The following is a 26,032-nucleotide window of genomic DNA, read 5'->3' as shown; positions in this document are numbered from 1 at the left end:
TAGGCGAGATTACGGACGCTCAGTAGCACCTGCATGTACCATGTTGTGACAGTCCATGCACTATTATGTTGTTGGATGTTGATGCTGTCATCATAAAGAAAAATTGAAAAGAAGAAAAGGACGTTAAGCCCACACTTATGAAAATCGCTGTGTTTGTTGGAAAACCAAATCATACCATGCCCGTCTGGAATAACCACGATGATTGATAAACACATCTGAACGTGATTCCTGGAGGGGAACTGTCAGAATTTATCATGCCAAACGGAGGGCCAAAGTCAAGCATTCACTCATGAAGGATGTCCTCACAGGGAGGTTTTCTAAATTTTGATGTCGTTTTCTGGTTCACTAGATGGTTGAGCAATGAAAATTTGGCTGAATCTATAAAAGAACCATACAATATAGCTGCATGTGTGAGTTGGTGCTGAAAAAGTGGGTATATTGTTAACCACAAATGATGTATACATGGCCACTAGAGATGCATTTGCACCGTGACTGGGCTGTAATTCAACAAATTATCACAGCAACTTCTATTGTTACACTGAAATTACTGGTAGAGCAGCATTACTGAACATTGTTAATGGACACTGATGTGACACGGTTGGCATTATTGGAATGATCTGCTTAATTACCTGGGCCTTATTTTTTTTTAGGGGGGGGGGGGGAGAGGGGGGGAGTTGTTACTCATGTATTCTAGGTGGGTAGAGAGTTGCTCTCTTGCACTTCTTTTTGGAGCCAGGGGGGATCAGTTCTATTACTCACGGACTACAGACAAGGTAGCGTGCTCCGTTACTCTTGCCTTTGAAAACAAAGGTGGGTCTGTTCTGTTAACTCACGCCTTTGGAGACAGCCTGACAAAGGTACAGCATCCAATCTGCCATTTCTTCCTCATTTGCTGCACTCAGCTCCAGGGATGGGCGGTCTGTCAGTATAACCTGAAAGCAGTGATTTCGCTCTGCACTACTTGACCTCCGGCACCCACCACACTGCTCTCCACTGTCAGAAAAGAAAAGAATCAAAGCATCAAACTATTGTTGCCTCTTAGAGAAAAGAAAGGATACGCAAACGTACATAACATCAATAGCACCTAAGGTTCCCTGGCGTCATGCTGCATTCAGCCTTGCAATATAGATCATTTGTTTGGTTATCAATGATAGAAAGCAGTGGAACGAGGTTTAAGTTCCCAATTATGGAGAAATCTACCCTTGGCAAGTGAACATACATCTGACAGCTTGATTCCGCAAGAGTGTGCACATTTTCCATTACAATGTACTTCTCTTCCCATAATGAGGACAAATGTACCTTTTGAATTTACTCATCCCTATTTCCATTATACTGTGCACCCTAACACATGCGTCTATCTCTCCAAATAGCAATCCCACTTTAAAATACAGTGTGGATCACACCAATGGCTCACTATAGTTCAATTTTAGTGTACTCTCATCCTCTTTCATTCCCCTCTTGTAGATCATCATAATATATATATATATATATATATATATATATATATATATATATGGAAAATGTCACTTACCCAGTGTACATCTGTTCGTGGCATGAGACGCTGCAGATTCACATGCTTTGCACATCCCGCCATCTAGTGTTGGGCTCGGAGTGTTACAAGTTGTTTTTCTTCGAAGAAGTCTTTTCAAATCACGAGATCGAGGGACTCCTCCCCTTTCGGCTCCATTGCGCATGGGCGTCGACTCCATCTTAGATTGTTTTCCCCGCAGAGGTTGAGGTAGGAGTTGTGTATTATAGTAATAGTGCCCGTGCAATGGAGTAAATATGTATGTACATAATGTAGTTTAAAGTGATATATTTACAAATTTACAAATGTTCATGATCAACTTCGAAATGGCTACAGGCTCCCGGGGAGGCGGGTGGGCGCATGTGAACCTGCAGCGTCTCATGCCACGAACAGATGTACACTGGGTAAGTGACATTTTCCGTTCGATGGCATGTGTAGCTGCAGATACACATGCTGTGCATAGACTAGTAAGCAGTTATCTCCCCAAAAGCGGTGGTTCAGCCTGTAGGAGTTGAAGTTGTTTGAAACAAAGTTTGTAGTACTGCTTGTCCTACTGTGGCTTGTTGTGCTGTTAACACATCCACGCAATAGTGCTTGGTAAACGTATGAGGCGTAGACCATGTGGCTGCCTTACATATCTCAGTCATTGGAATGTTTCCTAGAAAGGCCATAGTAGCACCCTTCTTTCTAGTTAAGTGTGCCTTTGGTGTAATAGGCAGTTGTCTCTTTGCTTTGAGATAACAGGTTTGAATGCATTTAACTATCTATCTAGCAATCCCTTGTTTGGAAATTGGATTTCCTGCATGAGGTTTTTGGAAAGCAACAAATAATTGTTTTGTTTTCCGAATTTGTTTGGTTCTGTAAATGTAGTACATTAATGCTCTTTTGATGTCTAATGTATGTAGTGCTCTCTCAGCTACAGAATCTGGTTGTGGGAAGAACACTGGTAGTTCTACTGTTTGATTCAAGTGGAACGGTGATATGACTTTTGGTAAAAATTTTGGATTTGTCTGCAGAACTACTTTATTGTTGTGTATTTGAATAAATGGTTCTTGTATGGTAAATGCTTGGATTTCACTTACTCTTCTTAGAAATGTGATGGCAATTAGAAATGCAACTTTCCATGTTAAATATTGCATTTCACATGAGTGCATGGGCTCAAAAGGTGGCCCCATGAGTCGTGTTAAGACAATGTTGAGGTTCCATGAAGGAACTGGTGGTGTTCTTGGCGGTATAATTCTTTTTAGGCCTTCCATAAAGGCTTTTATGACTGGTATCCTAAATAGTGAAGTTGAGTGGGTAATTTGCAGGTAAGCTGAAATTGCGGTAAGATGTATCTTAATGGATGAAAAAGCTAGTTTTGACTTTTGCAAATGTAGCAAGTAGCTTATGATGTCTTTAGCAGATGAGTGTAAGGGTTGAATTTGAATATTATGGCAATAATAAACAAACCTTTTCCACTTATTTGCATAGCAATGCCTAGTGGTTGGTTTTCTAGCTTGTTTTATGACTTCCATACATTCCTGTGTAAGGTCTAAGTGTCCGAACTCTAAGACTTCAGGAGCCAAATTGCTAGATTCAGCGATGCTGGATTGGGGTGTCTGATCTGTTGATTGTGTTGAGTTAACAGATCTGGTCTGTTTGGTAGTTTGATATGAGGCACTACTGAGAGGTCTAGTAGTGTTGTGTACCAAGGTTGTCTTGCCCAAGTTGGTGCTATGAGTACGAGTTTGAGTTTGTTTTGACTCAACTTGTTTACTAGATATGGAAGGAGTGGGAGAGGGGGAAAAGCTTATGCAAATATCCCTGACCAACTCATCCATAATGCATTGCCCAGAGACTGATCTTGTGGGTACCTGGATGCGAAGTTTTGGCATTTTGCGTTTTCTTTTGTTGCAAACAGGTCTATTTGTGGTGTTCCCCAATTTCGGAAGTAAGTGTGTAGTACTTGGGAGTGAATCTCCCATTCGTGGATCTGTTGGTGATCCCGAGAGAGATTGTCTGCTAACTGATTCTGAATCCCTGGAATGAACTGTGCTATTAGGCGAATGTGGTTGTGTATCGCCCAATGCCATATTTTCTGTGTCAGGACACACAACTGTGTTGAGTGTGTTCCTTCCTGTTTGTTTAGGTAATACATCGTTGTCATGTTGTCTGTTTTGACAAGAATGTGTTTGTGGCTTATTATTGGTTGAAATGCTTTTAACGCTAGAAATACTGCCAATAGTTCTAAGTGATTTATGTGAAACTGTTTTTGCCGAGAGTCCTATTGTCCCTGAATGCTGTGTTGATTGAGGTGTGCTTCCCACCCTATCATGGAGGCATCTGTAGTTATTACGTATTGAGGCACTGGGTCTTGGTTTAAATTTATATTGTTCCACCATTGAAGCGAGGTGTATGTTTGGCGGTCTATCAACACTAGATCTAGAAGTTGACCCTGTGCCTGTGACCATTGTGATGCTAGGCACTGTTGTAAGGGCCGCATGTGCAATCTTGCGTTTGGAACAATGGCTATGCATGAGGACATCATGCCTAGGAGTTTCATTATTATTTTGACTTTTATTCTTTGGTTTGGATACATGACCTGTATTACATTGTGAAATGCTTGTACTCTTTGTGGACTTGGAGTGGCAATCGCTCTTGCTGTGCCGATAGTTGCCCCTAAGTATTGCTGTGTCTGACACGGCTGAAGGTGTGACTTTGTGTAGTTGACTGAGAAACCTAGTTTGTGTAGGGTTTCTACGACGTACTTTGTGTGTTGTGAACACCGTTCTAGTGTGTTGGTTTTGATTAACCAATTGTCTAGGTACGGGAACACATGTATTTGCTGCCTTCTGATATGCGCAGCTACTACTGCCAGGCATTTTGTAAAAACTCTTGGCGCAGTTGTTATTCCGAATGGCAACACCTTGAATTGGTAATGTACACCTTGGAATACAAATCTTAGGTACTTTCTGTGTGAAGGATGTATTGGTATATGGAAATATGCATCCTTTAGGTCATGTAGTCTTGTTGTTTGAGCCGTGGGATTACGTCTTGTAATGTCACCATGTGAAAGTGGTCTGATTTGATGTAGGTATTTAATGTTCTGAGATCTAATATAGGTCTCAGTGTTTTGTCCTTTTGGGGTATGAGAAAGTACAGAGAGTAAACTCCTGTTCCTTTCTGTTGAATTGCTACTAATTCTATTGCTCCTTTTTGTAGCACCTCTAGTCCTAGAAGATCCATGTGTTGTATTGACATAGTGTGTTTTCAGTGGAACGTTTGGAGGGAATCTGAGAAATTCTATGCAATAACCATGCTGGATAATTGCCAGTACCCAAGTGTCTGTTGTTATCTCCTCCCAATGTTTGTAAAAATTGCTTAGCCTCCCCCCCACAGGTGTTATGTGTTGGGGATTTGTGACTTGGAAGTCACTGCTTGTTTTGAGGAGTTTTGGGACTTTGGAACTTCCCTCTATTTTTTTGGAATTGTCCCCCTCTATATTGCCCCTGAAAACTTCCCCGCTGATATCGAATTTGATAAGTGGGCCTTGTTTGTGAGGTTGTGGGTTCTGTAGCTTGTCCTCGAAACCCCCCTCTAAACTGTGTTTTGCGAAATGTGCCTCTACTCTGTGGGGAGTAGAGTGCGCCCATGGCTTTGGCCGTATCAGTGTCTTTTTTTAAGTTTTTCGATAGCAGTGTCCACCTCCGGCCCAAACAACTGCAGTCCATATTCAGCACGGCTTGTTGTATTTCCGGCTTGAATCCTGACGTACGCAACCATGCGTGTCTCCTTATTGTTACTGCAGTATTTACAGTCCTTGCAGCTGTATCTGCTGCATCCATTGCTGACCGTATCTGATTATTTGAGATACTTTGTCCTTCCTCCACCACTTGTTGTGCCCTTTTCTGGAACTCTTTGGGTAAGTGTTCAATGAAATGTTGCATTTCGTCCCAATGAGCCCTATCATATCTTGCTAGAAGTGCTTGTGAATTGGCAATGCGCCATTGGTTTGCTGCTTGTGCTGCAACCCTTTTCCCTGCAGCGTCGAATTTGCGACTCTCCTTGTCTGGAGGTGGTGCGTCTCCCGAGGTGTGAGAGTTTGCTCTCTTGCGAGCTGCCCCTATTACCACAGAGTCTGGTGTTAATTGCTGCGTGATATACACAGGGTCTGTAGGCGGTGGCTTGTACTTTTTCTCCACCCTTGGAGTTATGGCCCTGCCCTTCACAGGGGTCTGAAACATCTGTTTGGAGTGTTTTAGCATTCCAGGTAGCATAGGTAAACTCTGGTATTGACTATGAGTGGAGGATAGTGTATTAAACAAAAAGTCATCCTCAATCGGTTCTGCATGCAAGGTGACATTATGAAAAGCCGCTGCTCTTGAGACCACCTGCGTGTAGGATGTACTGTCCTCAGGTGGCGACAGTCTCGCTGGGTAACAGTCTGGGCTGTTATCCGATACTGGTGCATCATAAAGGTCCCATGCATCGGGATCAACCCGACTCATTGCAGTATGAGTTGGGGATTGCATCAGTGGTGGAGTGACTACCGGTGATGTGTGCATTGATGGTGGTGGAGATGGTGGCGGAGTTGTTTGTCTTGCCACCTTTGCCTGTGGCTGCTTGTCCTTTTCTTGAAAGGCAAGTCTTCTTTTCATTTTAATTGGGGGAAGAGTGCTTATCTTCCCTGTGTCCTTTTGAATGTGGAGCCTCCTTTGAGTGTAGTCTGGCTCCATTGATTCTAGTTCTTGTCCGAACTTATGTCCTTGCATTTGGGAAGACAATCCCGGTTCCTCTGTGTAGGAACCTGATTTCGGTTCCGAGGCTGGATGTTTCGGAATGGAAACCTTTTCGGTAGACTTTTTCGGCTCCGATGACACTTTCTTTATTTTCGGCGTCGTGGGCTCTCGGTGCCGACCCATTTCGGTGCCACTGTCTCGGTGCTGAACTTGCTCGGAGCCGCTGTCTCGGGCTCGAGATTGCTGTGTGCCGGTATCTCGACCGGAGTCGGATGACTTCGACACAAGCGTGCCTTTTTTCGGTGCCGATGATCGGTCACCTATTTTTTGGGTTAAGCCATGGCCTGTTGGCGGTGGCGTCCCCTGGGCTTTTGTGGTCTTCTAGTTTTATGTTTCGACGTCTTACTCATGGTTTTAGGCGTTTCTTCGGGATCTAGCTCGTCCGAGTCCGACTCCTGGATGGAGAAGGTTTCTTCTTCCTCCTCCTCCAAATGCCTTTGTCCTGTCGGCGCCGACGCCATTTGCAGTCTTTTCGCTCTTCAGTCTCTTAATGTCTTCCTCGACCGAAACGCTCGACAGGCTTCACAAGTATCTTCTCTGTGTTCTGGAGACAAACACAAGTTACAGACCAGGTGCTGATCTGTATACGGATACTTGTTGTGACATTTTGGGCAGAAGCGGAATGGGGTCCGTTCCATCAGCCTTGAACCAGGCCCCGACGGGGGATCGAAAAAACCCGGAAGGGACACCGGAGCTCTTCAAAAGTCAGTGTCGATCTGTAGTAACTAACCCGATTCCTAACGCAAACAATACCGTCGATTTTTTGAGAATCTAACTAACTTTCCGAACCGAAACACGGAGCGAAAAGGAACACGTCCGAACCCGATGGCGGAAAAAAAACAATCTAAGATGGAGTCGACGCCCATGCGCAATGGAACCGAAAGGGGAGGAGTCCCTCGATCTCGTGACTCGAAAAGACTTCTTCGAAGAAAAACAACTTGTAACACTCCGAGCCCAACACTAGATGGCGGGATGTGCAAAGCATGTGTATCTGCAGCTACACATGGCATCGAACATATATATATATATATATATATATATATATATATATGAGAGAGAGAGAGAGAGAGAGAGACCTGTGTAGTGATTCTTTTTTTTTATAGCTTATGCAATTTAAGTGACACACTTTCGTAGATTGTATCCTTCTAGTGTCCCCTTGTCACACCTATATGGTGAGCCTCGGAACCAAAAATATTGCCAGCCTTGAATTTTCTGTCGACAGTGCGAACAATTCCTAATCAGTGACCTGACATTAATCTCTCAATTTAAAGGTTTGTTAAAGCTCAAATTCTACCACTGTTAAGGATTTACAGAGATCAAGTTATCAAGTTACAGTGTTCATTACTACTTTTTGGTAGCTCAATGAGTTTACAAGAGCTGGTCAGAAAGATACAGATTAACTTACAGAAGTAATACTGCAAAGGACTGAATTTCCCTGAATAGTAAAATGGACAAGCATTCTTACCCCACGTGCACGGACAGCAGTGGTATGACGTCTGTGCGGTCTGGGTATTGGTATAACACCCCATTGCTGCCAATAAAACGAAACAAGAGGTGCAGGTTAGGGGCTGCACAGAAGATATAACAGTGGCATCATGCTCAACAATTATCAACATATCATATGGGCCATTCGATGGTGTTATGTCCGCGTAATGATGGGAGTTTTAGAGTTGGGAATAGAAAGGATGTCCTTGTCACCACCATTGCAGGTAACCATCCCTCCCAAAAGCCAGTTTAGACTCCACACTGTCATACCTTAGGACTACAAAGCAGGTCTTCCAGTGTTCTTTGCCCAAATAAGAGGTGCTCGCCTTGTAGTGCAGGATCCCTTCCTTGGTCACAGGATGGTCAGCGGAAGTATAGTGGCTGCTGGCAGGTCCCAACGTTTCATCCATCGGGTCCTCCCAGTGAACCAGGCCATAGAAGTGCACAGTGACATCGGCTGCCTGAAGCAGTAAGAAAAATGATGACAGAAGAGATACGCATGAAGGTCATAAGGGGTGAAAAAGTGAGAGACAGACATGGGTGGATAATATTAATGCAACAGTAGACACCCCAAGGGATGAAACTCAAAAAATTAGCATCTTGCTTACACCAGTCAGGAGGAATAAGTGTGTTGGTAACTTAAGTCTACATTTGTGTGAACCTGTTGCACTGCACAGTGCATGTTGCTGTAAATACTTACACCCTGAGATGGGGAGATAAGAGAAGGAGGCAATGCATGAGTGAAAAGGTGTGTGTGGAAATTACTACCAGATTTTGATGCTTCGCTGTACAGAAAAAGTTTACAAGGTGTTCCAAGTTGTTAAATGCGTTGCTATGAACAATTTAAATTGAAAAAAATAAGAATCAGTCATGTTCCGTCTCACAGCAGGAGCAAGCATTGTGGGACTGTGGGCCCACATCTCACTATAAGAACACGTGTGCATAGCAATCTGAAACTAATTTTGCATCAGTGGGAGCAGAAACCGATGGAGCAAAGAAACATGAATCAAGCAAATCAGAAGTCAAGCCAACAACCTATCAATAAAATCAGATAGTCAAGAAGAGGAAATGATTGCTAATCTATTCAACAAAGAATGCAGGGAACATTGGTTCTGCTCAAAATCACAAATCCACTAACACATGCCCAAAGGAAAGAGAATGCAAACAAAGTTCCTGGGGGCTAAACCAGACAAAGGAATGTCATGCTTGTGCGTGTTCTGGCCTTCCATCCCTCCTACTCCAATCTGAGTTTAGAGAATGCTTACTCAGATGCTAGGTACCAGACAGGGGACAAAGTTGCACGGCTGACACTTTACACCCCCATGCTGCAATTGTGGGCTGTTATGAGGGTCAGCACTCTGATCAAAAGGCACTCTCTCACACTCACTAGTTCTTCAGTGGGACGCAATTCTGCCAAGAGGGTAACACAAATTCAGGCGTTTCATAGCAAAATGTAGCAATCCCATCTTTCAATTGTCTGTTAAGAGTAGGAATTTCCAAGTAGAAGAACAATAACACTCATCTCAGGTAAACACAATTGTAATTAAACTGGGGTAAAGGAAAGGAAAACAGAACAAAATAGTTAGGAGATACATGTCTCCACGCATCTTTATCCCTTCCTCCCCAGGTGCCTACATGTCTCACCTCACACTTTGACTCCTGTGCTATAAACTTTGCAAGTGCTAGCTTCTCCATGGTGGCATCAGTGAGGATGCCTGGATAAGGCGGTTCCCGGCATCCCTTTATCATGGCTGCCCTGAGGGCAGTGATGAAGCACCTGGAGAACAAAGGAACACGGCATGATGCACTGAGGAACAAATCTTTGTGGGACAATTGATGCTACTTACGTTAAGCCATCTATATCACCACCGTCACTACAGCTCATCCCCAAACCGTTATGCCATCTCAACCAGCAGTCTCCTGCACCACAACCTCTGCATCCAAATAACTCTGTCACTTCCTCAAAAATTATAGGACCCCAGCACTCATGGAGGGACTTCGACCCAACCACCATCTCATCATCCATGTAACTCTTCCCTCCCATCACAGGAGCACACCAATGCCGACTTTACCTTGACAATTACAGAACTTAAAAACAGACTTGTTGCAACTCCTCCACCACCAAAACACTGCCTGTCAATGGTACCCACATCCCTTTCAAATTACCACAGTTCCAATCCATACAGAACTTTGCCATCTTACATGGCCTCTTATTTCAACCTTGCAGCTCTTTCAAATCCAGACATCCCCAGAGCAGAAACCTTCTCCCCTTAAAAATACTGTATTTTTTTCTGGCTCTATTTTATAGTACCAAACATTCCCTTTCACCCGCTCACCCAATTTCATTGCAAACTATCCAGGGTTTAACATCGCACACCAGTCATTGTTTTAGAGCCACAAACAGCAGCTATTGCTCCTGTCAACTATGAGTACTACCAGAAATATAATCAAAGGATAGATCTGACATTTTATTTGGACAGTAAGTATCTCACTCACTCTGTCAAGGTTACATCCGAAGTGTCTACCAAGAACTGCCTCCGGCGGTTAGTGCACACTAGCGTCACCGTTTGCTGGTCCAATCCAACCTGATAGAAACATGACAAGTAGATTAGATAACTGTCCGTCTATGGTGGTGGGCAAAGAGACAACCAAAAGATCTGGAAGAGAGGGATCCAAAAATGAGGGGACTCTCTCCTCCACTGACTCAATGTGATTTAAATAGTGATGCACCATCCTCCATCTATACTCACCGAAACATAGTCCAGCTCATTATAGGAAATGGCCTCCTCCACCATGTATGGCTTATCTGCTGCACCTAAAGGAACAAAAACAAACAGAAAAAGCTGGATGGCATGGTGGAGGACATAGTTCAAAAAGTATCTTGGCACCATAGAACTGTAAGACAGAACTGTACTCCCAGGTTGACAGAAAAATATAGTCAGTAAGTCACACATATGAGCAGTACTACAAGTGCACAAAGGGGAAGAACACAAGTCTTTGGTTCTTTGTCTTAACATAACGTAAGTGGCTGTGTTGCCAAACATAGAAAATGGAGAACACTGGTCACATATGCCAAACTGGAATCACCATTTGAAAGGTTCTTTTAAAATTAATTTTTATTGTTTTATTGACAGTTAGTACAATCATACAAACAATTAACATCATTAACGTCCCATCTCACCTTCTGTTCCACCCCACCCACAGATATTTTTAGTCCAGTGATACGTTTCCTCATTTGCCTTTCTTGCCATTCTTTTGCTATCTAGCTCTATACTTTTTAATATAGGAGGCGTGCCTCTGTTACATGTCTGTGTTCCTTCATATTTCCATTTCCCATCCTCCCCATATTTTTTCATACATCCTCTGCTCTTGTACACTTTTTTCTATAATTCTGTAGTGTTCCATTCCCATTTCTGATGCTTAGGGGGCATGGCCGGGCCCCATCTCTGGTCTATAGGTCTCTTGGCCTCCATGCAGCCCACATTTATGAGCGTTTTTTGATAATGTGTGCGGTCTGAGGTCTCTCAAATGCTCAGTAATGCTATTCTTCGTGTCAGACTTAAGGTCTCGTCTACTGCAGCTGCCAACGAGCTTTCCATCTTTCCACAGAACCCCTGAAGATGTGGGCAGCTCCACAGAATATGCATTAAGAAGCCTTCCATTCTATAGTCTTTCTTACAGCCAGCTCCGCTTATCCATCTTATCTAGTATAAGAAGGTCCGTGTGTAGTAGGCCCGGTGTAATATTTTAAGCTGGAAGCTTGCTTTTATTGCCACTTTGTTTGGGAGTTTTAGTTCCTCCATCCAATCTTCATCATCTAAGTTCCCTGTGTCTAATTTCCACCTATCTTGTAATTTCTTCAGTGGACCTTGTGTATTCCTCATCAAAGTGCCATATGTCAGTGATACCAGTTTTCTCTGAACTCTCCCGCTCAGCAACCTGTTTTCTAGTGGGGGGTTTTCTTGCGTCTCCTCATCTGGAGTGATGTTATTTTTCAGGGCATGGGATAGCCACTGGGACAAGGTCATCTGATATTCTGTCTGTAGGTATGAGAATGGGACTATCCCATTTGCGTCCCATACTTCCTATACTTCCCATATGCCTATGTCGTCCCACCCTTTAAATCTCTGCAGCGACAAGACTTCTTTTAACCTTGTACCTTCCCATAGAGGGGTCTTGGGGGTTAGTCTCTCGCTCCATCCCATCTCCTTCATTAGTCTCCTCCAGATTTCGATTACCCTGTATGTCGCCGGATACATTTTCAGAGGAGTTCTTTCTCCGTATAGTGCATGCAGGTAGCTATGTGTCCCTATCCCTGTTCTATCTCGTCAAAACGCTGTGTTATCCACCTCTGTATATTCCCAGTCATTTACTACACTGACATGCGCTGCTTCATAGTACTTCCGCACACTAGGCAATGCAATAACCCTATCGAACCTGGACCTCTGCAGTGTTTTCAGAGATATTCTCTGTTGCCCTCCAGCCCATAGCAGCTTCCTTACCAGGCCATCTATCTTAGTGAAAATCAAGTATTCTATAATGTGTATTTTGTAGAACGTACAGCTTTCTGGGGAGCACCAACATTTTGAACAAGGTTGCTTTCCCTAGCAATGTTCCACGTCTTCCTGTAAGCTCTGCAGGAGGGACGCCATTTTGGCCTCATATTATTCAACATCGGAGTGTGTTATCCATATCCTTAAGCATTTAAATTTGGTTTGCTCCATCCGGAGTGGCAATCGAAGGTGGATACTTATCAGATCGTCATCCAATGGTAACACTAGTGATTTATCCCAGTTAATTGCGAAGCCTGAATGTCTACCAAATGTGTCAAATATCTGTTGGAGCCTATCCATTGTTCGCTTCATATTAGTTAAATACAGTAGGATATCATCGGCATATAGCGAGATACAGTCCTCTTGCCCATGTCCATCGGGCCAATCCCAAACTATTGTGTTTTCTCTTATCCAAGCTGCCGGAGCTTTGACAGCCAATGCAAACAGCATTGGTGATAGTGGGCAGCCTTGTCTGGTGCCTCTCATGTTATCAAGCTTCTGAAAGAGATGGCCATTGACCCGTACCCTAGCTATAGGGCGGTCATAGTGGAGTCTGACCCATTGTATATATTTTGGCCCGAATCCCATCCTTTCCAATGTTCCAAACAGGTATCTCCATTCCACAGAGTCAAATGCTTTGTTAGTATCCAGAGAAACAATTACTTTGCCCGCCGGTGACTCCAGGGCCAGAGCTATGTAATTGTGTAGGCGTCTGAGGTTCAGCCTGCTTCGAGCGACCCAGCATGAATCCATTTTGATCCTGGTGTACTAACTCTAAACATCACTGTTTCTAACCTATTTGCCCATACCCTTGCCAGTATTTTTATGTCTCCGTGGATCAGTGATTTGGGCATATAGGAGTCACATCTATTCAGCGGTTTCCCAGCCTTTGGAAAAATATCACTGTTGCTGTGCGCATATCTTCTGACAATTTACCTGTTCTACATGTTTCCATCAGGGCCTTATGTAGAGGGGCAGTCACCTGTGTTTGCAGTCTCTTGAATAGTTCAATTGGGAGTCCGTTCGGTCCGGGAGATTTACCTGTTTGCATCTGACCCAATGCCTGTGCAATCTCCTCTACTGTAATGTCATCTTCGAAAGCTACTTTTTGGTTTTAGCTCAATCTCTTTATTGGGCAGTCATCAAAGAAAGCTCGAATTTCTATTTCAGGAGCTGTTATGTGAAAGTCATAAAAGCGTTCCGAATACGTGGCAAACTCTTCATCTATAGCTCCACTTGGGCGTATCGGACTCCCTGATGTCTGCCTAAGTTCTTTAATCGTCATTTTCTCCCTTTCCTTTCTTCCCAGCCACACCAGTAGCTTTCCTGTTTTATTCCTTCCTTCATATATTCTTTTTTGCTTGCTGTGTAGGAGGTTTTCGCCTCATTTTTTGCTAATGCTTGGTATTCAGCTCTTTTCAATTCAGCTGCTCTCTTACTGGTGGGAGTCCCCTTCTTAACATATGTCCCTTCTAGGTGTATTACTTCATCCTCTAATTTATCTAGTGCTGCTCTCCTTTCCTTTCTATCATATATCTCCTGGAGATGATTGTACCCCTTATCGTTGCTTTATATGCCTCCCATAATATCATTGCACTTTGCACTGTGTTTTAATTTTCAGAAAAGTATAGTTCTGAGGCCGTAATCAAGTGTTTGATCTCTTGTTTGTTAGTGAGGCGCCATTTGGAAGTTTTGATTTAGATCAGAAAAATTACACTGAGTATATACTCCAAGTTCAGCACCGGAAACCTGGAATGGGATCTGCATACAATAGCACTTGACAACTTCATCACCTAATTAACTCTAAATACGTCCATTAAAAAAATCACTTGCAGTAGTCCATTAGCAGTCAGGTTTTAGAGATTTGATTGGGAAATCTACTTAACAATCAGGTTTTGAGGCCTGCATTGTAGTTTTACACAACTGTATCTCCCAAGGGAACATTCTCATGGAAATATGTTTGATGCAGTTCTAAGAAACATTTGTAGTCTGCTCTGACCAACACATACGTACAACTGTAATTACATGAAGGAAAAAGCATATAGCTTGACAACTTGGCAATTATGGTTCAAATACAATAAGGTTGTCACAATAAATTGGGAGATGAATTAGGTAGTGGCATATATCATATAAATGAGCAATATGAGGGCAAAACAACTCCCAAATAGCACTTCAAACACTCCAGAGAATGTCAAATTATGCTGCCTTTGCCTTCTTCCCAGTTACTCTTTATTGCATTCAGTTTCTCACTCTTCCTCTTTTGCACAAATTTTCCCATTCAAGATCTTCCCCCGTCAAGGAACGGAGATATGATGCAGCAGTCTTCACCTAGGACTAAGAATACTTCTCTCAGTGAACATGAGATCCTAAACAGTAAAGGCAAGCCCTGCCAAATAAATTTTAAAAAGATGGTAGACTTGATGTTCATGAACACTGTCAAAAGGCAACTGAAATGGCAGCCTCATTATTGATAGATATCGCCTAGAACACCTTAGAAAGATAAATGTAGCAGATGTTCAGTAGACATGCCCTAAAATCGTCAACTAAATCTTCCTGGACAGCTTAAAAGTTCAAGTGCAGAAGATGAGGGTGCAGAGAAACCAACCCTCAAATGGGCACAAATGGGAAAGTAGAAAGTAGGGGGGGATAATAATAGGAACCAAAGGAAGACTGGAGAAAACAAGAGGATGGAATCAACAACCGGAAAAGGGGCAAAGCTTGAAGCAGAAGAAAACACTGGAACGATAGGACCCCTTGAAAAGCTTCTTTGCTAAATGCAGGGAAAACAGCTGTGTAGGGATCAGTCAAAAGCGTGGCTACCATTTAGCTCACTAGTGACATTGCACATGCATGCTGCTTTAGGTAGTTCTCCAGTAATGGTATCTTTATAGATTGACATGCTTGAATCATTTCCGTCATCGTAGTGGGAGTCCCACGGTACCATAGAAAGAAGTAAAGAAAAAACTACATTGAAGTTAATGCACAAGACATTCACTTAAATAGCTTATTAGTGTTAACAGAAATGATCCAAAGTCCAGCCAATCAGGCGAAAGCACCCTTTAGAACCTTCACCACAGAGGCTCTAGTTGCTCAGATTTTCCAGCACAAGTGAGATATATAAAAGGAAGACATCAGAGGAGATGTTATGGGGAAAAAGCTGGGTCCCATGTGAATCTATGAAAGATACCAATACTAGAGAATGAAAATGTCACTTACCCAGTGTACATCTGTTCGTGGCATCAGTCGCTGTAGATTCGCATGTTTTGCATAGCTCGCCATCTGGTGTTGGGCCGGAGTGTTACAAGTTGAACTTGAAGTCTTTCGAGTCACGGGACCGAGTGACTCCTCCTTTTGTCTCCATTGCGCATGGGCGTCGACTCCATCTTCGATTGTTTTTCCCCCGCAGAGGGTGAGGTAGGAGTTGAATTGTAGTAATAGTGCCCATGAAATGGAGTGACTAAGTATGTACTTATTTAAGGTTGAAATGATATATATACAAATAGTTGAAGGTAACTTCCGAACTGCTACAGGCTCCCGGGGAGGCGGGTGGGCACATGCGAATCTACAGCGACTGATGCCACGAACAGATGTACACTGGGTAAGTGACATTTTCAGTTCGATGGCATCTGTCGCTGTAGATACGCATGTTTTGCATAGACTAGTAAGCAGTTATCTCCCCAAAAGCGGTGGCTCAGCCTGTAGGAGTGGAAGTAGTCTGAAACAATGTTCTTAATACGGCTTGACCTACTGTGGCTTGTTGTGCGGATAACACGTCTACACAGTAGTGCTTGGTGAATGTGTGAGGCGTAGACCATGTGGCTGCCTTACATATTTCTTGCATTGGGATGTTTCCTAGAAAGGCCATGGTAGCACCTTTCTTTCTGGTTGAGTGTGCCCTTGGTGTAATGGGCAGCTGTCGTTTAGCTTTAAGGTAGCAGATTTGGATGCATTTAACTATCCATCTGGCTATACCTTGTTTTGATATTGGGTTTCCTGCATGAGGTTTTTGAAATGCAATAAATAGTTGTTTAGTCTTTCTGATGTTCTTTGTTCTGTCAATGTAATACATTAATGCTCTTTTGACATCTAATGTATGTAGTGCCCTCTCAGCTACGGTATCTGGCTGTGGAAAGAACACTGGAAGTTCCACTGTTTGATTTAGATGGAACGGTGAAATAACCTTTGGTAAAAATTTAGGATTAGTCCTTAGGACGACCTTATTCTTGTGTAGTTGTATAAAAGGTTCTTGTATTGTAAACGCCTGAATCTCGCTTACTCTTCTTAGGGAAGTAATGGCGATGAGAAATGCAACCTTCCAGGTTAGGAACTGTATTTCGCAGGAGTGCATGGGTTCAAAAGGTGGACCCATAAGTCTAGTTAGGACAACATTTAGGTTCCATGAAGGAACAGGTGGTGTTCTTGGTGGTATAATTCTCTTAAGGCCCTCCATGAATGCTTTAATGACTGGTATCCTATATAGGGAAGTTGAATAGGTAGTCTGCAGGTATGCAGATATTGCTGCAAGGTGTATTTTAATGGAAGAGAAAGCCAGGTTAGATTTTTGTAAGTGAAGCAAGTAACCCACTACATGTTTTGGAGTCGTGTGTAATGGTTGGATTTGATTAATATGGCAGTAGCAAACAAACCTCTTCCATTTACTTGCATAGCAGTGCCTGGTGGATGGCCTTCTGGCTTGCTTTATGACTTCCATACATTCTTGGGTAAGTTGTAAGTGCCCGAATTCTAGGATTTCAGGAGCCAAATTGCTAGATTCAGCGATGCTGGATCTGGGTGTCTGATCTTTTGGTTGTGTTGTATCAATAGATCTGGCCTGTTGGGCAATTTGATGTGGGGTACTACTGATAGGTCTAGCAGTGTTGTGTACCAGGGTTGCCTTGCCCAAGTTGGTGCTATTAATATGAGTTTGAGTTTGTTTTGACTGAGTTTGTTTACCAGATAAGGAAGGAGAGGGAGAGGAGGAAAAGCGTAAGCAAATATCCCTGACCAGTTCATCCATAGGGCATTGCCTTGGGACTGCTTGTGTGGGTATCTGGATGCGAAGTTTTGGCATTTTGCGTTCTCCTTCGTCGCAAACAAGTCTATTTGAGGTGTTCCCCAGAGTTTGAAATAGGTGTTCAGAATTTGGGGGTGAATTTCCCACTCGTGGACCTGTTGGTGATCTCGAGAGAGATTGTCTGCGAGTTGATTCTGAATCCCTGGTATAAATTGTGCTATTAGGCGAATTTGGTTGTGAATTGCCCAACGCCAATTTTTTTGTGCTAGCAGGCTTAACTGCGTGGAGTGTGTCCCCCCTTGTTTGTTTAGATAATACATTGTTGTCATGTTGTCTGTTTTGACGAGAATGTATTTGTGAACTATTATTGGTTGGAAAGCTTTTAGTGCTTGAAAAACTGCTAGCAGTTCTAGGTGATTTATATGCAGTTTTGTTTGATGTACGTTCCATTGTCCTTGTATGCTGTGTTGATCGAGGTGTGCTCCCCACCCTGTCATGGAAGCATCTGTTGTTATTACGTATTGTGGCACTGGGTCTTGGAAAGGCCGCCCTTTGTTTAAATTTATGTTGTTCCACCATAGAAGCGAGAGGTAAGTTTGGCAGTCTATTAACACCAGATCTAGAAGATGACCCTGTGCTTGTGACCACTGTGATGCTAGGCACTGTTGTAAGGGCCTCATGTGCAGTCTTGCGTTTGGGACAATGGCTATGCATGAAGACATCATGCCTAGGAGTTGTAATATCATCTTTGCTTGTATCTTTTGTGTTGGATACATGCGTTGTATGATGTTGTTGAAATTTTGAATTCTTTGGGGACTTGGAGTGGCTACTCCTTTTGTTGAGTCTATTATGGCTCCTAGGTATTGTTGTACCTTGCACGGCAGAATGTTGGATTTCGTGAAGTTGACGGTGAACCCTAGTTTGAAGAGGGTTTGTATGATCTGATTTGTGTGGTTTGAGCACTCTATTAACGAATGGGCCTTGATTAGCCAGTCGTCTAGATATGGGAACACATGTATTTGCTGCCTTCTGATGTGTGCAGCGACTACTGCTAGACATTTGGTAAAGACTCTTGGTGCGGTTGTTAATCCGAAAGGCAATACCTTGAATTGGTAATGTATTCCTTTGAATACAAACCTTAGGTATTTCCTGTGCGATGGGTGTATTGGTATATGGAAATACGCGTCTTTGAGGTCTAAAGTTGTCATGTAGTCGTGTAGTTTTAGCAATGGTAACACTTCTTGTAGTGTGACCATGTGAAAGTGGTCTGATTTGATGAATGTGTTTACTATTCTGAGGTCTAGGATTGGTCTCAGCGTTTTGTCCTTCTTTGGTATCAGAAAGTACAGTGAGTAAACTCCTGTGTTTATTTGTGTGTTTGGTACTAATTCGATTGCATTCTTCTGCAATAGTGCCTGCACTTCTATCTCCAGGAGATTGGAATGATGTTTTGTCAAATTTTGTGCTTTTGGTGGTATGTTTGGAGGGAATTGTAGAAATTCTATGCAATAACCATGTTGGATAATTGCTAGAACCCAAGTGTCTGTAGTGATTTCCTCCCATGCTTTGTAATAATGACCTATTCTTCCCCCCACTGGTGTTGTGTGGAGGGGGTGAGTGACATGTGAGTCACTGCTTAGTAGTAGGGGTTTTGGGGCTTTGAAATTTTCCCCTATTCCTAGGGAATTGCCCTCCTCTATATTGTCCCCGAAAACCTCCTCTGTACTGTCCCTGGTAGCTGGACGGTGTTGCCTGTGAGGTGCTGGCTTGTGTGCCCTGACCCCGAAACCCCCCTCTAAAGGGTGTTTTACGGAATGTGCTGTAATTCCCTCTGCTCTGCAGGGAGTAGAGTGCGCCCATGGCTTTAGCAGTGTCCGTGTCCTTTTTGAGTTTCTCAATCGCTGTGTCCACTTCTGGACCGAACAGTTCTTTTTCGTTAAAAGGCATATTGAGAACTGCTTGCTGAATCTCTGGTTTAAATCCAGACGTTCGTAGCCATGCATGCCTTCTGATAGTTACAGATGTATTAATTGTCCGTGCAGCTGTATCTGCAGCGTCCATGGAGGAGCGTATGTGGTTGTTTGAAATGTTCTGTCCCTCCTCAACCACTTGTTTTGCCCTCTTTTGTAGGTCCTTGGGCAGATGTTCAATGAGATGTTGCATCTCATCCCAATGGGCTCTGTCATAGCGCGCAAGTAGTGCCTGAGAGTTAGCGATGCGCCACTGGTTTGCAGCTTGTGCTGCGACTCTCTTACCAGCTGCATCGAACTTGCGGCTTTCTTTATCTGGGGGTGGTGCATCTCCAGATGTGTGGGAGTTGGCCCTTTTCCTAGCTGCTCCTACAACGACAGAGTCTGGTGGCAGCTGTGTAGTGATGAAAACCGGGTCTGTAGGAGGCGCCTTATACTTTTTTTCCACTCTTGGTGTGATTGCCCTACTTTTAACCGGCTCCTTAAAGATTACTTTTGCGTGCCGGAGCATACCAGGGAGCATAGGCAGGCTTTGGTAGGAGCTGTGGGTGGAGGAGAGGGTGTTGAATAAAAAGTCATCCTCGACCTGTTCTGAGTGGAGGCTTACATTGTGAAATTGTGCTGCTCTAGCCACCACTTGAGAATACGCAGTGCTGTCCTCTGGTGGAGATGGCTTCGTAGGGTATGCCTCCGGGCTGTTATCTGACACTGGGGCGTCGTATAAGTCCCATGCGTCCTGATCTTGGTCACCCTGGCTCATGGTGGTGTGAGCTGGGGAATGTGATGGAGTTTGTGCTGGTGAGACGTTAATTACAGGTGGAGGAGAGGGTGGTGGAGTAACCTTTTTCACCACCTTTGTTTGTGGTGTTTGTTCAGTTTGGAACTCCAATCTTCTCTTTCTTCTAATAGGGGGAAGGGTGCTTATTTTTCCTGTCCCCTCCTGTATGAAAATACGCTTTTACGTATGGTCTACATCAGTTGATTGTAGCTCTTCCTCAAACCTATGCTTTCGCATTTGGGAGGTTAGCGATTGCTCTTCTGTATAAGAGCCTGAAACTGGGTCGGTTGCAGTTTGTTTTGGCACCGAAACCCTGTCTGCATCTTTTTTCGGCTCAGAGGTGACTTTTTTCTTTTTCGGGGCCGAAACCTCTCGGCGTCGATCTTCGTCGGTGCCGCTGTCTCGGCGTCGAGCCGTGTCTACACCGGTATCTCGGTGTCGATGCTTGTCTCCAGCACTTTCTCGGTCCCGAGAAGGCTGCCTGCCGGTGTCTCGACCGGAGTCGGACGATCTCGGCACTGTTTGGGCCTTTTTCGGTGCCGACGGTCGGTCACCGAATTTATGGGTCGAGCCATGGCCTGGTGGCAGTGGCGTCCCCTGGGCCTTGTAAATCTTCTTCTGAGAGGTTTTCGACGTCTTACTCACGGTTTGTGTATCGTCGATTCCTTCGGAGTCAGATTCGTGGATCGAAAAGGTTCCTTCCTCTTCTTGTTCCTCGAACTCTCGGTGGGCTGTCGGCGCGGACGCCATCTGAAGTCTTCTGGCTCGACGGTCTCGGAGTGTTTTTCGGGACCGGAACGCACGACAGGCCTCGCAGGTGTCTTCACTGTGCTCAGGTGACAGGCACAGGTTACAGACCAAGTGTTGGTCTGTATAGGGGTATTTATTGTGGCATTTGGGACAGAAGCGGAACGGGGTCCGTTCCATCGGCGTTCTTCTGCACGCGGTCGGGCCGACCAGGCCCCGACGGGGGATCGAAAAACTACCCCGAAGGGCACCGGAGCTCTTCGATCTTTCGACGCGGTGTTGAATCTAACTACGCCGATCCCGAACGCAACAATACCGACGAAAATCTTCCGAAATTAGCTATCTTTCCGTTCCGAAACTCAGAGCGACAGGAACACGTCCGAACCCGATGGCGGAAAAAAAACAATTGAAGATGGAGTCGACGCCCATGCGCAATGGAGACAAAAGGAGGAGTCACTCGGTCCCGTGACTCGAAAGACTTCTTCGAAGAAAAACAACTTGTAACACTCCGGCCCAACACCAGATGGCGAGCTATGCAAAACATGCGTATCTACAGCGACAGATGCCATCGAACCTAGGGTTACAGGTAAGTAACATGTTGGTTCTTTCATAGATTCACAAGCTTGAATCGGAAAAGTCAACAGTGAACATCGCAATCATCAACATTTAATGATAATAACATAGCGGAAGGTGGGAAGAACAGTGGCTCATCTTATTCAAACAGATGTCGTAGAACTGCCTGTCCTACTGCTGCATCAGTTTTCTCTGTGGAATGCAGGCCGTAATGCTGAGTAAAGGTGTGCCTGCTGGACCAGATTGCTGCTTGGCATCTCTGTTAAATGGGGACACTGACAAATAGAGATGTGGAGGTGGAGACAGCTCTGGGGGAGTGGGCCTCAACCTTGTTAGCCAGTTGATTTCCTCTTTGCTGATGACAAAATTGTATGGCTGAAGCAATACATCTTGCTAGTCTGTTTAGAGACCGGAAACCCCTTTCTGAACCCCCCCATCCCTTAGGCTACAAACAGTTGATCTGCTTTATGGATGTGGACAGTTGTGTGTAGGTAAAATTTTAAACCCTACTTGACAATTAACGTACGTAATGATCTTTGCACCACTGTTTGAGGATTAGGGGAGAATGCTCTCAATATTACTGGTTCGTTAAGGGGAAAGTCTAAAGGGACCTTGGGTATAAATTTAGGATTGGTCCGGAGGATCACACTGCCTGATTTGAATTGGAGAAAAAGTTGACTGATTGTGAATGCTTGCACGTGGCTCACTCTTTTGGCTGAACTAAGCGCTAATAGAAGGCTAATTTCCAAGAAATGTATTTCAACTCTGCCTTGTGAATGGGCTGTAAATGGATGTCTCATAAGTTGCGACAGCACAATATGCAGGTGCCATCCCCTTGCACCAGGTTCATACTGCCCAATCTCAATGCTTAACGTGGACCAGAAACTTCTTTGCCACTTTTTAGCGGCAAGGCTGTTGCCCAGTCTCCCCAGTTTGGTCCATACAGACTAGTAAGGATTCATACCACACAGAAACACATTGTGTAACGTACGCCTGACCCATTTCCTACATGCCCCAGAATTGGATAATGATCCCTATGGGCTTCTTAGATGTAGAACAGGCTTTTGTTTCCTTGTGGTGGGAGTATGTCTGATAGGTTCTGGACAAAATGGGCTGGGATCCTGCTTTTATTCAATGGGTCAAGTTGTTGTATAAGGCCCTGACAGCCAGGGTGCGTACTGGACAATACGTTTCACCAGCGATCCTTTTACACAGCGGTACGCGTCGGGTGCCCTTTCTTACCTGTGATATTTTCCCTGGTGATGGAGCCGTTGGCGTGCAGTGAAAGCCAGATACTGAATAGATGGTGGGTGCAGATAGGGGCCACAGTACATGTGATCTCTTTATACACAGACAACGTGATGGGTTACCTGTGCCAAGCAGGTATCTCTGCCCCACTAATGCTTAACATCTTCTGGTTTATTTTGGGGAGTTCTCAGGTATCTGGGGAGCAATAATACTAAACCAGTTCTTTTCTTCTGGGGCATTTGAAAGACTTACCATTGGAACACCTATGGGAGAGAGGAGGGATAGAGGTTCCGAATCTAGAACTTTACTTTTTACCAGCTCACCTGCAGCGCGCTATTCACTGGCTAGATATGGACCCTAATTTCGGAGAGGGCACTGTTGCACGGCACACACAGGGGTTATTAGTTAGGGACTCTTGATGAGGGGACGAGATTTGCCCACTCCCCATCTACATTTGATTCACCTCATGGGTTTCTTGTGGGAAAGAACGATCCAGAGGGTGATCGTGCGCACACTGGACTTGGATCTCTGGATTATTCGCCCCTTTGAACAAATGGCCCACACAATGTTGACTGACAAATGGCAGGAGGGGTGGGCGTTGTCGGATGCTCTGTGATCTATATCTGTAGTGAAATTCAGACTGGGCTCCATACAATTTCTCCAATATGCCAAAATTGCAGCAATAGCACAATAATTGTGGCCCACGGTTCCAGAGGTACATGACTCCACACAGACGCTGCTGACTAGGCTTTCAATGGCTGGGGTCCGTAAGCTTATAAACCCGTCTATATCATGCTCTATAAGCAGACAGGCGGTATGCCCCCCTCCTGCTTTAAGATGCCTGGCAGCGGTGTGTGAGGAACCCCTTTCACTTAGAGACTTGCAAAAAATACATGTGGGGTACGAACAGTGGCACTGTGCGCAAGATTCAAACTTACACACTACTATATGGTATAGATGGAATACCTCTCTTGTACACTACTCCATACTATATATCCAGGTAGGTCACAGGGCTGTGCTCGTTGTCGGTCAAAAATGGCAGACTTTGTACCTATGGTCTTGCACTGCCCAATTGTGGGGGAATATTGGCATGCTGTTCTAGAACATACTGAGCACCACACGATTAACCAATACATTTTGGGCCTCCTTCCAAATAACCTCAAGAAGAATCTGACCAGACGCTTTGTGATGCTTGGGCTTGTGGTAGCCAAACGCCGAACTGCAATTGGTTGGTCGAGCACCAGAGCCCTTTCACTGACAGATTGGAGGAGGGATATGCTAGAATGGGCTGGAGTCAAGTTAGTACATATGCGGAAGTCTCGAAGGGATGAACAGGCTGGAGACAATTTGATGGCCTGCAGTGCTATGACGCAGACCCAACAGACCCCACAAATGGAGACCATTCCAACTTAGAGACACAAATTACATGAGCACTGGATGACTGGGAGGAAGAGTACAGTGTGAGAAGGTGACTTGTGACTTCGTGTTTGGGGTGTTCAGGGATACGGATCTTGAAGGGTTAACCAACGGTCCACATTGCTATTCAGGCCTGTGAATGATTCCTCCTTATGATCTGGACGTTTGAGGGGGGATGGGATGGGTGGAGGGGTTGAATATGGGCAGGACTACTACTGTATCCTATGCAACTTTGTGATTCTACAATGCAGAATGTCTAATTACCATGATTGCCGGTATGTTGAAAGGCCTATCATTTGATTGTTCTTTTTTCTTTATTTATTTTTTTTAATTGCCAAGGAGGAGGAGGAAGAAGTTTAAAGACAGAAATGTTCTGAATAGTCCTTCAATGAGCTGTTTTGTTATTCTCGAAGACCACAGAGATGGAGAATTACTGGATCGTCAAAATCTAGAAATGGCTGCTAGATGTACTTTTATTGAAGAGTGAGGAAAGCCAGATTTCACTAGGTTAAGGAGATATGGAAGTAGCTGCTCGGGTGACTACGCAAAAGAATGGATCTTTGAGCCAATTCACCAGAGACAAAGTCTCTTCCACTTAAGTTTGTATATGTTTTTTTTGGTCTGTGCCCTGGCATTCACAAGTATCTCTACATTCGGAAGGAATATCTAGTCTGGCAAACTCATTGAACTCATGAGCCAGGCCAACAAATGAAGTGATGTCTGGTTGGGATGACAGACCTGGCCTATCGGCAACAGTGTTGGTATTGGTCTCAGCTGGACATGATGTTCTGAGAGCAGTATGAGCTTGGTGAACCAAAATTGCAGGGGCCATCTGGAAGCAATGAGAAGGACTCGGTAAGACTCCCTCTTCATTTTCCTTACAAACCTTTGAATCGGGGGGGGGGGGTACAAGCACAGATTCCTGACCATTGTATCAAAAACACATTCCCCCACAATCCTTTCTGCAGTTGCCAAATGTTGATGAACTGGCATTTTGCATTCTCACTTGTCGCAAAGAAGTCTAAGTTCAGTTTGCCCCAGCAATGGAAAAGATGGTCTAGAGTTTGCTGTCCGAGCTCCCAAACGTGGCAGGTGGTGGTGGTCCTGCTCAACAATATTGGATATCACTGGCAAATGTTCTGCTCTATAATCTGATGTCGAAGGGCCCGGTTCCACATCTCCTGCGCCTGATGAGAGAACACTGGGGAGTGTGTTCCTCTTTGCTTGTTTAGGTAGAGCATGTGTGTAGTGTTGTCCGTGCGGACGAGCAACGATGAACCTGTGATCCTGAGCAGAAAATATTTTAGTGCTAAGGTGATGGTCTACAGTTCCAGGAGGTTTATATGGAGTGTAGTTTGTTGGGCATTCCTTCTTCCTCGGATTGTTGCGTCCCGGAGGAGTGTGCCAGAGCCATCTAGGGACACATCTGTTGTTATTACATACTATTGAATCTGTTCCAGAAAGAAGAGGCCTTCGGAGAGGTTGGATCCACGTGACTTGTCACATTGTTGACATAATTTGAATTATGTCGTCGAATGATCTGCTGGTCTGTAACCACTGCTTGCCTAATTCTTCCTGCAGTGGTCTCATGGAAAAGGCAGTTTAGTATGAGGGGTAATGCATGAGGAAAGCATCCCGAGAAACGACTTGTAGAGTCAGAAAGAAACAAACTTTCTTTCTTGCAGTGAACCTCAGTACAAGTCTTTGTATCTTTTTTGTCACTTCTGGGAAGTGAAGGCTTTAGTTTGTGCTGTATCCATTACTGCTCCCAAAAAGGCGATGGTGGTTGCGGGTGTTAGATGCAACTTTTGGTCGTTCCCGGTAAGACCTAAGGAATGGAACAGTGATAGACATGCTGTTGTATCTTTTGCCGCTTGTTTGGATGTGCATACCTTTATCAGCCAATCATTCAAATACACAAATACTTGGACTCCTTCCT

At 44.3% G+C, this 26,032-nt stretch overlaps 1 protein-coding gene across 5 annotated transcripts in view; it reads right to left on the bottom strand.

Annotated features, from left to right (window-relative positions):
- Positions 1-26,032, bottom strand: part of PLEKHM2 (pleckstrin homology and RUN domain containing M2) — a 264,071-nt gene that overhangs the window by 35,458 nt on the left and 202,581 nt on the right. For all 5 annotated transcript variants that reach the window (XM_069240042.1, XM_069240043.1, XM_069240038.1 and 2 more), the window contains 6 exons: positions 10,545-10,609; positions 10,291-10,379; positions 9,439-9,571; positions 8,065-8,255; positions 7,775-7,840; positions 834-993 (listed from right to left, as the gene is read on the bottom strand). In XM_069240042.1, the coding sequence (XP_069096143.1) occupies positions 834-993; positions 7,775-7,840; positions 8,065-8,255; positions 9,439-9,571; positions 10,291-10,379; positions 10,545-10,609 (704 nt within the window). The remainder of the gene's footprint in view (positions 1-833; positions 994-7,774; positions 7,841-8,064; positions 8,256-9,438; positions 9,572-10,290; positions 10,380-10,544; positions 10,610-26,032) is intronic.

Source organism: Pleurodeles waltl, chromosome 6 (assembly GCF_031143425.1).
Source record: "Pleurodeles waltl isolate 20211129_DDA chromosome 6, aPleWal1.hap1.20221129, whole genome shotgun sequence".
In the NCBI taxonomy this organism is placed as follows: domain Eukaryota; kingdom Metazoa; phylum Chordata; class Amphibia; order Caudata; family Salamandridae; genus Pleurodeles; species Pleurodeles waltl.
Note: the sequence above shows the minus strand (reverse complement) of the source record. Positions and strands in the feature narration are given on the sequence as shown.